At 32.7% G+C, this 10,768-nt stretch overlaps 2 protein-coding genes and 1 non-coding gene across 3 annotated transcripts; 2 read left to right on the plus strand and 1 right to left on the minus strand.

Annotated features, from left to right (window-relative positions):
- Nucleotides 1–2,195: 2,195 nt before the first annotated feature.
- Nucleotides 2,196–5,151, plus strand: LOC115706739 (elongation factor 1-alpha). Its single transcript, XM_030634467.2, has 3 exons — nucleotides 2,196–2,421; nucleotides 3,372–3,846; nucleotides 3,961–5,151. The coding sequence occupies exons 2-3, from the start codon at nucleotides 3,385–3,387 to the stop codon at nucleotides 4,840–4,842; spliced, it is 1,344 nt and encodes a 447-aa protein (XP_030490327.1). The 5' UTR covers nucleotides 2,196–2,421; nucleotides 3,372–3,384; the 3' UTR covers nucleotides 4,843–5,151.
- Nucleotides 5,152–5,518: 367 nt separating this feature from the next.
- On the minus strand, nucleotides 5,519–6,887 carry LOC115706758 (uncharacterized). The gene is made up of 2 exons (XM_030634490.2): nucleotides 6,736–6,887; nucleotides 5,519–6,444 (listed from the first exon to the last, which is right to left on the minus strand). The coding sequence occupies exons 1-2, from the start codon at nucleotides 6,803–6,805 to the stop codon at nucleotides 5,801–5,803; spliced, it is 714 nt and encodes a 237-aa protein (XP_030490350.1). The 5' UTR covers nucleotides 6,806–6,887; the 3' UTR covers nucleotides 5,519–5,800.
- A 44-nt stretch (nucleotides 6,888–6,931) lies between these two features.
- Nucleotides 6,932–7,003, plus strand: TRNAP-AGG (transfer RNA proline (anticodon AGG)). The gene has a single exon. It is a non-coding gene; the product is annotated as a tRNA-Pro (tRNA).
- The last annotated feature ends 3,765 nt before the right edge of the window (nucleotides 7,004–10,768 follow it).

The following is a 10,768-nucleotide window of genomic DNA, read 5'->3' on the forward strand; positions in this document are numbered from 1 at the left end:
CAATATCCAATTTTATTTTCTCACGGAGATTCTGGTTGCCATCAACACATAAAACGAATTGGAGGACACACAACCAGATCCAATGTTCGTAGCCCAACAATAGATCCTCAACAGTCAACCACTGCAGAAGAATTACTTGTCGCTGAAGAACGAGGTTAGATTGTAAAATTTTAAATCTCATCAATGTTTTATTCACTATGCACACCATATTTAGTAACACTTCCTTCTCACTCAACTCTTGTAGTATCAAATCGACAAAAAAAGGAAGTAGTAGTTTCGTGTCGCGAATATTATTGCTTCAAGTTACAAATAAGAGAAGATGCACGATCAATTTTGCTACTCTCAGGACGACTGCTACAACAATATGTCGTAGATATGTATGTCAAGATTGAGACATCAAGATTAAACTATTACAGAAATGAGCAACAACATATTCGGTCTGAGTTGTATAAAGGTATAGCATATACTAACAATCTTATTATTCATTTTACAGTGCTATAGCATATGTTGAACTTAATGACAATACAAAGAGCCTATCTGCTGTCATGTTCGCAGATATTGTGGAAAAAATATTTTCATGTAATGATGCCCAACTAATGAAATATACTGCAGAGGTGTAGTTTTTAAAAAATTAAATAGTTTTACATGCCTTTCATAAGTTGATTTTTTAATTAAATAAATTATGCACACCATGTCTAATCATATTAAATGAAAATACATCACTGTTTGCAGGAATACCGCCGCTTTGTCGACATTACCATATTCAATTTATCAAAGAAAAAATAGATAATCCAGATATATGCGGACCCGGCTAAAATGAAAAGTGCAAAATACAAAAATTACACTATTATCTCTATCAAAGAAAATGAAGATTGAAATCCACCAATGACTATCATTAGTTTTCTTATCTACAATTTTTAGACTAATGCTATCTTTAATTATCAACAATTTAGAGATTGATTTTTAATTTTTTTTTTTTTTTTATCTTACCCCCATTTAAGTAATGTTTCTTTAAGTATTGGAACATCAATTTTTAGTTTATTTTTGGATTAACTTAAGAACATATTTAAATCATTAAGCTTTCTTAAACACTAATATATTGCATTCAGTATTCAATAATAATCTCGCTTTCAAATAACATAGAAAAAACCTAGCATAAAATTTAGTATACGTGCATCGCACGTAGTTTTTTGCTAGTATATATATATATATTTCAAAAGCACGAAACAAAATGTTCTTTAAAATTGTAACATTTTTTTAATTAATTTTCAGTTTTTTAATTAAAAAGTTGAAAATACTTTTAAAAATCATATTTTTGAAATTGTTTTTACTTTTTAATTTTTTAATTGAGAACCAAAATTTTGAAAAAAAAAATCACTTTTATTTATTTTTTCAAACAATTTTTTTTCTTAATATATATTGGACTCCGATCAGGTCTAAATCCAGACTTGGACCCCGACCTCAGACCTGGACTCGGCCCCACACCCAGACCTAGATCTCGGACCTAGACCCAAACCCGACCTCGCACCCAGACCCAGACTCGGACCTTGACCCCAAACCCAAACTTGGACCCAGCCCCGCACCCCGAACCTCAAATTCAGGCCCAGCCCCGGCCCTAGCCTTGTACTACGGACCCGGGACCCGACCTTAGCCCTGGATCTAGGACCCGGTCCGGCCTTGGACCTCGGCCCCGAACCCCGAATACGGCCCCAGACCTGGCCTCAGACTCTGGACCCAGCCCCGAACCCCAGACCTAGCCTTAAACCCTGGACCCCGGACCCTAAACTCGGCCCTAGTCCTCAAACCCAGACTTAGACTTCAAACCCGGTCAAAACTTGGACCTTAGACCCAACCCAGCCCTAGCCCCAGACCCACACCCAGGATCCTAGACCCGGCCCAGACTCAGACCCTGAAATTGGTCCCAAACTTGGATCGCGGACCCGGACCTAGCCCTAGACTCAACCCCCAGACCCGTATCAGGACTCGACCCCAAATCCGACTTAAATAAAATAAAAAATAAAAATAAAAATAAAATTTAAAGAATATATTTTTATTTTTTGTTTTTAAAATTAAACAACAAAAACGGTTATAGATTGCTAAAATTTTTAAAAATAAAAATTCTATTTTTATTTTTATTATTAAAAAATTAAAAAAGAAAAGTATTACCGAAAAATCACCTAATACATGTCCATTGTAGCTAATATTATGTAAATTAGTTGTGATAATAATAATAGAAAATAAAGAAAAATGTTGGTAGTATGTATTAGTTAAGCTCAATTATAAAACGAAGTCACATTTGTTAGGGTTTCATCTAAAGTCATTGCATAGCTTCTTTGCTTTCTTCGGTTCTGTCACTGACTGATCGGATATTGGAGATCGGAGAGGAGGAATTTTGTTTCACAGATAGACGATTAAATACAGGTAAGTTCTGTAATCATTACGGTTTTGAGGCTGCTAATGAGGATTCAAATAAAGATAGGACGATTGAAACTTTTTCTGCTTGTTTGAATTTTCTCAAGTGGTTCTCTCTGTTTTGTATAGATTTCTCCATTGTCATAATTAGTTTATCATGTTTTGTAGTTCTAAGATTTGCAAATTGTGTATATTACTACCATTTGAAACGTTATAGTATGAATATATGTTAATAATCATTGGAGGTTTTGTTTTCAATCTTTTTTCATTTGAAACGTGAGGGCCAGGGCCTAAGAAACTTTCATAATTTTCGGGTTTTGGTTCAAATAAAATTTTTCTGTTTCTTTCATGGTAATCCCATTTGTATTTGTTCCTACATATATTAATAGAAGAAGCAAAATAGGCAATGCTTCATTGAATATTAATAACCTGTTTAGAGAAGTTTTGAACCAAAATGGACAATACTTCATTGAATAGCTACCAATTGATAACCTGTTTAGAGAAGTTGTGAACAATTATGGTTCATTCATTTTCATCTCTTTAGCATTGTTGTTAGTATTTGACATGTAAACTATACTGAATTCTTAAAAATATTCCATAAGAAATTCTGTTAGATAGGCATATATTTATATAGGTAAGATATAGGAATTTTCGTTACTTGATGATATGTAGTTCGCATTCTATTCAATTTTTTTTTTTTTGGAATTATGATATTGTTATTATATAATATGATAAAACATAACAATCCACGGATAATTGAGGTAACTTGTACACTATACACCCTTAACAAATTTCTTGATACTAGGTTTTCTCCTGTATTGTCCTTTCATTATGAGAATCATCCTGATCAGAATCATTTTCGACAGTATTCCTATGCTTACGCTTGTAGTAATATTTCAGATTTTGGAAATAGCTTTCTCATTCTTGTTTTCGGACATCTTTAATTGTTTGCGTACCAGATAAAATTACATCATGGGGAAGGAGAAGCTCCATATTAACATTGTCGTCATTGGTCATGTCGATTCTGGGAAATCAACCACAACTGGTCATTTGATCTACAAGCTTGGAGGAATTGATAAGCGTGTGATTGAAAGGTTTGAGAAGGAGGCTGCTGAGATGAACAAGAGATCATTCAAGTATGCCTGGGTGCTTGACAAACTTAAGGCGGAGCGAGAGCGTGGTATTACCATTGACATTGCTCTCTGGAAGTTTGAGACCACCAAGTACTACTGTACTGTGATTGATGCTCCTGGACATCGTGATTTCATCAAGAACATGATTACAGGAACTTCACAGGCTGATTGTGCTGTGCTCATTATTGACTCCACAACTGGTGGTTTTGAGGCTGGTATTTCCAAGGATGGGCAGACTCGTGAGCATGCTCTTCTCGCCTTCACTCTTGGTGTTAAGCAAATGATTTGTTGCTGCAACAAGGTAGTTAATACTCTTTATAAATAAGTTTTTGTATTACATATATATTTTTTGTTATCATTGTGCTTGTATATCTGGAAATGCTGTTATTAATTTGCTTTATTGTTACCTTTGCAGATGGATGCCACCACCCCGAAGTACTCAAAGGCAAGGTATGATGAAATCGTGAAGGAAGTTTCTTCCTACCTGAAGAAGGTTGGTTACAACCCAGATAAAATTGCATTTATTCCCATCTCTGGGTTTGAGGGTGATAACATGATTGAGAGATCCACCAACCTTGACTGGTACAAGGGCCCGACTCTTCTTGAAGCTCTTGACCAGATCCTAGAGCCTAAGAGACCCACAGACAAACCTCTTCGTCTCCCTCTTCAGGATGTTTACAAGATTGGAGGCATTGGAACTGTGCCCGTTGGACGTGTGGAGACTGGTGTCATCAAGCCTGGAATGGTTGTAACTTTTGGTCCCACTGGACTGACCACTGAAGTCAAGTCTGTTGAAATGCACCATGAGGCACTTCAGGAGGCTGGTCCTGGTGACAATGTCGGATTTAACGTGAAGAATGTTGCTGTCAAGGATCTCAAGAGAGGTTTTGTCGCCTCAAACTCTAAGGATGATCCTGCGAGGGAGGCAGCTAACTTCACCTCTCAAGTTATCATCATGAACCATCCTGGCCAAATTGGCAATGGTTACGCCCCTGTTCTTGATTGTCATACCAGTCACATTGCCGTTAAGTTTTCTGAGATCCTAACCAAGATTGACAGACGGTCTGGTAAGGAGATTGAGAAGGAGCCCAAGTTTTTGAAGAATGGTGATGCTGGGTTTGTTAAAATGCTTCCTACTAAGCCTATGGTGGTAGAAACTTTCTCAGAGTACCCCCCACTTGGCCGTTTCGCTGTCAGGGACATGCGACAAACTGTGGCCGTTGGAGTCATAAAGAGTGTGGAGAAGAAGGATCCTTCAGGGGCCAAGGTTACCAAATCCGCTGCCAAGAAGAAGTGAATCGTGCAGTTCAACATTACTGAAATCAAAGGCAGTATTTGCCGATGGGTTCTTTTTACTTGTTTTTCCAATGGAGTCTTAGATGTCTGTTTCGCTTCATATAAAAAGTTTCTACCATCGTCGTCATGCAGCCGTTCTCAGAACTGGGTGCTCGATAGACGGTGGCACGGTTTTTCTGTCTTTTCAGCTATTGTCATTTTTTTCTTTCAAATCTTGTCAATTGGTTGAATTTTGTTTAGCAGCAACGGTGTTAGTCTTTGTCCTATGCTGCCGGATGATCATAATTGATGCATGTTTTAAGTTTTTCAACTATTTTTCTTTATATACTGTATTTATAAATTAAAGTTGCAAATTTGAAAAAGAACTTGAAAAATGAGATATATTAACACACCATAGCCAATGATCTTGCTAAGGTTTTTTTTATTTAATCTGAAACAATGATCTTACTAAGCCTGCTATGCCCATGACAAGCTCTGAATTTTAGTGGCCATGCATTCCTTGCTGTATAATTGCCTTAACCAAAGTTTCATTACCATTCCATAGAAATAAAAAAAGGACTTATTTCACTTCTGCATAATTGCTTTGGTGGATCTGAGGGGTAGACATTAGGCCCTCCACTTTGAGAAATAAAAATTGGAAAGAGTAAAAATTAAAGATCAAGTAAAATATAGAAGAGTGATCCCAAATGAAATGAATGAATAGTGCACAATTCAAGTCATAAACCGGGAAATTACATAATAGAAAGCCACAAAAGAAAGAATTGTAATTGCAAGAAAAGAAAAAGTGTAGTTCAGTGTTGAGGAAAAATCTCACAACCAAAATTATTTTGTTTCTTAATGACCATTAACTAAACAGCCTATACTTAAGGTATGCAGTCTTATAAATCTCAAAATGCCAAAATCTCTATTTATGATGTGATAGAATAACATAAATATTCCTCATTCATCAACATCATAAATCACAAATTTTTGAATCCAGTCTCCGGATTTGCTTTTGGAGTCAATCTTGCTAACAAGGCCTTGTTATGACAGTGATCTGCATCAACAAAATAGAAGTTCCCATTGGCCTTAAACGTCACAAATGGCCGATTTGTCTCGGGAAGACGAATATCAGAAAACTTAATAGTCTTGGGAATGTAAGTTGCTAACCAAGACAACATCTCCACCTCAAATGTATCAGAACCAGGCCTCCATCTCAGCTTGTGAACATAAGGACTCACAAACCAGTGAAGGGCTGCAGTGGTAGTAGCACTGAGGAATATGACTGATGAAGCCACTGCACCCTTGAGGATCACATTCATATCAGGTGATGTCATGAATGTCACAACTGGACCTAATGATACAGAGAGACAGCATGTTGAAAGTGATAAAAGCTTTACTTTCTTTATGGTCGAAGAAATTGGTCCATAGTAGACAATCCCAGAGTCTTTTTCATTTTCCCCATCTTCTGCTACTTTTCTTGGGCCAATACTGAGCTTTCCATTGTCTTCAGCTGTAGTGGCTCGTGAAGCCCATCTTTTCTGGAAACCATTGATCTGGATACAGGGACTCAAAGTTGCCTCACTGTTCAATCGATTTGGAACCGACCTGTAAAGATGAATCCCTGGTACAAGAGTAACCAAGTTAGTTGCGTTATATTTTCAGATTTCAGATAATTTGGCACAAACCTAAGTCACATAAATAAACCATTTCCAAAAATGAAAATTAAAGAAAAAAAAAACAAAAAGAAATTTCCAATAGCGATGAGTTAGTACTTATCATCATCATCATGAAACTAAAACCTGGATTGAAAATTTGAACAGAAAAGATAGACCAAAGATTGAACTGAACAAAAATTAATTCAGAGAATCACAGCCCCAGAGAGAGTGATGAATAGTAAATAATAGGAAGAAACCTGAGTAGGAGGATGAACGAAGGGTCTTGGACTGTGATCTCAGAAGATGAAAGAGAGCCGCTCTTCCCATTTTCGAATATTTTCACTGTCTTCTTCTCTTGTGTTTGGTCGTGTGCCAGGGTTTTAGAGGTGAGTGAGGTTTGTCATCCCCTAAATTATTGAATATATAACCAGAAAATAGAAAAGGTTTCAATCTGGGCATTTGGTCTAGTGGTATGATTCTCGCTTAGGGTGCGAGAGGTCCCGAGTTCAATTCTCGGAATGCCCCTTTTTCTTCTTTTCCTTTTCTATTATCCTTTAACTTCTTATTACCCTTTTTTTGTTGCTTCTTCATAAATATGTGGGTTTTGCACACTACTAAAAAAAAAGAGTAATTTGCGGCAAAACCCCTTTAACTATCAATTTACTTGCAAAAAATCATCCAACCTCATATTTTGGTGGGAAAACTCTCCAAAGTACTATTCTGTTTACATTTTAAGATGTCGTCTGTCCAGCTCTTAATTTTGCCCACGTGGCAATGACAAAGAGAATTGTTAAAGTGCACTATTGGTGCCTAGAACTCTCCTTAGTGGTATATATTATTTGTATTATAGACTGACACCTATAGAAGGTGTTGGGCACCACTGGTGCCCAATATCAATGCTCAAAGAAAAATTTATGTGAGAATTGCTGAAAAGCATTACTGTTGTCTAACATTTTTTTCAGTGTCATATTGATATTGCTATAATTAAGTATCGTGTCCTATATAACTTAAAAAAATAACTTTTAGGAAATATCGTTTACTAACTATTAACAAACAATTAATCAAATATTAAATAAAAATCGAGTAAATATTCAATATTTTTAAAATTATCTTTTGAAATAAAATAAATAAACTACACTAAGAACAATCTCTCTCGAGGAGAACTTTTTTTTTATTATTCATCGATGTAGCTTTAAGAATTTCACATCATCCCCCATAATCTACCACCATATAGTTAGGAGCACATTTTCTATTTACAAAATAATTTAAACCATTTATCTTATCTTTTATTAATTTTAATTAAATAATCAAATAATTGGAATTTATTTAATTATTTAAATAGAAATATTTCATAAACAATTATGTATATACATATGTACACGTATATACATATGTTTATACCAAGAGTAGCCATGATGATGTGGATATCAATATTTGACATTTGGCAAGAAAGATGACATCTCGGAGTTGAGTAGTCCCGAGTCATAGTAGGTCGACCTAGGAGGGGTCCCTAGCCCTGCACCCAGGTTGACTTTGGGAACTCTGAGATAGAAGTTCAAACTTCAATAACTTGAATTCAACCCACTATTTTTCAGTATTTTGTACCATGGAGACATGAAGTAACCTAATTCAGCGCCCGAGAGCTAAAATTACACAAATTTGCAACCCAGAAGCCAACTTGGGCACATAAGGTTTCACTTGGTGCCCAAGTTGGCATCCTCAACTAGGGTTTAATTCTGGAGTCGTCTTAGTGCAAATTGGTCAAAACTTGTATTCAGACATCAACTAGACGTACCGCATACATATTTGCTTTTTATTAGCTTCATAAAAATTAATTATAAAATATATACTTTTTATTTTTTTTTTATTATCTCTTTAATTCTCTCACTTTTTAGTTTTTTATTAGAGTAAAATCATTTAAAATACATCTATTGATTTTATTTTATATTTTCTCATTTTTTTTTAATAAATTTATAAATATTTATATACAATTCAAAAAAATTATTATTCTAATTTTTTTATTTAAAAAAATACATATCAATAAAAAAAATATACATTTTAAATTTTTTTTATTAACTTCATAAATATTAATTATATAAAATATAATCTTTTATTTATTTTTTTCGGTGACATGGCGCTCTAAAATCTATTTAATTAATATTATTTATTCTCTCCTTAATTCTCTTATTTTTTTTTTAATTTTTTATTAGCTTTATAAATATTTTTTTTTTGAACAATCAACATTAGCTTCATAAATATTGATTATATAAAATAGGGCTGTACATCGATCGGTTTAGTCAGTTTATACTACATATTTTCTAACCCAACGTAAAGATTAGTTTGTAAAATTCTACATACAACCTACCCAATTAAAAAAAAAAAAAAATCTTAACCCGACCGACGATTTGGGCGGTTTGGTCGGGTTAACCCGCCCAAACCGAAATAAGAGGGTTTTTTTTGTTTTAAGTTTCAACTAAAATAAAAATTAACCACATAAATACACAATATATGTGAGAAAGAATTTTTTTGAGAGGCTGAGAAAGAATTTTAGGATTTGGGACTTTTTTTTTTAATATATATTATATATTATATAATCTATATAAAATTAAAAATAAAAGTAAAAATCGGGTTGGGCGGTTTAATTGGACGGTTTGGATCAATTTTCAACCTGCCCAATTAACTGATTGGGCAGTTTAGAATTTTGTCGAGTTATGTCGCTTTGTATTTTTTATCGATTTTGTCGATTTGGTTTGGGCAAGTTATTCGAGTTGGGCGATTTACGAAAATGTACACCCCTAATATAAAATATATAATTTTTTATTTTTTCCTTAATTTTCTCAATTTTTTTATTTTATTTTTTTAAAATGATAACTCCAAATCTATTTTCATTTTTTTTTTTCTTCAATTTATTACTTATATGTATTGTACAACATTTTTAACTTTTTTTTTTTTTAAAGAAAATCCAAATATCACATAATTTAAAAAAGCTCTCTAATTTTTTTTGGAAACCAAATTATTTTTCTTCTTTTTCTTTATTAGCTATTTTCTTTTCAAATATGATAACTCACACATTTTTTTTTTACTTTTTTTTTAAACCCAAATATCACCTCTAAAATCACTATTTTTCTTAAAAGTTAAACCACACGATTTTTTTTATTGGCTAATTTTTTTTTTTCAAATATCACATAATTTTAAAAATCATAACTCACATTTTTTTTCTATTACTTACTAAACTCTATATATTCTTAATTTCATACAAATACTTAGAATATAAAAGTTAGAGTTTATAAAATGTGAGACTCTCTCAATACGAATAAAAATTAATATGATCATCGATAATATATAATAAATAAAATTATTAAAATAATATATAATTAAATGTTATTATGTAGTGCTATTATATTTTAAAATAATTTGTAAACTATTATTTATTAAATTATTAAATTATTTTTTTATTATAATATTAAAAAATTATTATTTAACTGCGTAAAAAATGACTATATTACTTAGTATAAACAAATAAATAAAATAAAAAAAATTACACAAACACTATTAAAAGAAAATGTCCTGAGTTTGAAATTTAATAAAGTCTAACTACATTTTTTTCTTAAATATAAAATGTTGGGTGATTCTACAATGCACCCCCTTAAAAGGGATGTACTGATGCACCTTTAACTTGTTTCAGCATCCAGAAGAATTTTTTAGTCTAATTTTTTTTTAATATTCATGTACGTTATAGCTATTTAAGATATCCTACAAAATTTTAAAAAAATCGGAATAATTTACAATATAGAAAACAATGTTCAAACAGTCTATTTTACACGCGTATAAAATAAAATAGTCACGCGTGCAACACACTGTTTAAACATAGTTTTCGGCGTGTTAAACTTTTCTAAATTTCTTAAAATTTTGCAGGATTTCTTAAATAACTATAACGTACATGACCATGAGAAAAAAAATTAACTAAAAAATTATTTCGGATGCTAAAACAGATAGGAGTGCATCAATATATTTATTTTAAGGGGGTGTATTGTAGAATTTTCCTAAAATGTTTACATTAATAATATTTATATTATCTTTTTCAATTTTTATTTTTTTTTTAAAAAAAAGTTATAATATTCTAAATGTAATATATATTTTCAATTATTTCTAATTAAAAAAAAAAAGGCGATCAAGCCAGCGTGGCATGAGAGAAGATGAGTCTAGAACCGCGAAAAACAGAAATACTGGGAAAATACAAATTGATCTGAACGTAACTACTTAATTCTAGAATTCCCCTAGAAATGAGAC

Source organism: Cannabis sativa, chromosome 1 (assembly GCF_029168945.1).
Source record: "Cannabis sativa cultivar Pink pepper isolate KNU-18-1 chromosome 1, ASM2916894v1, whole genome shotgun sequence".
Taxonomy (NCBI): domain Eukaryota; kingdom Viridiplantae; phylum Streptophyta; class Magnoliopsida; order Rosales; family Cannabaceae; genus Cannabis; species Cannabis sativa.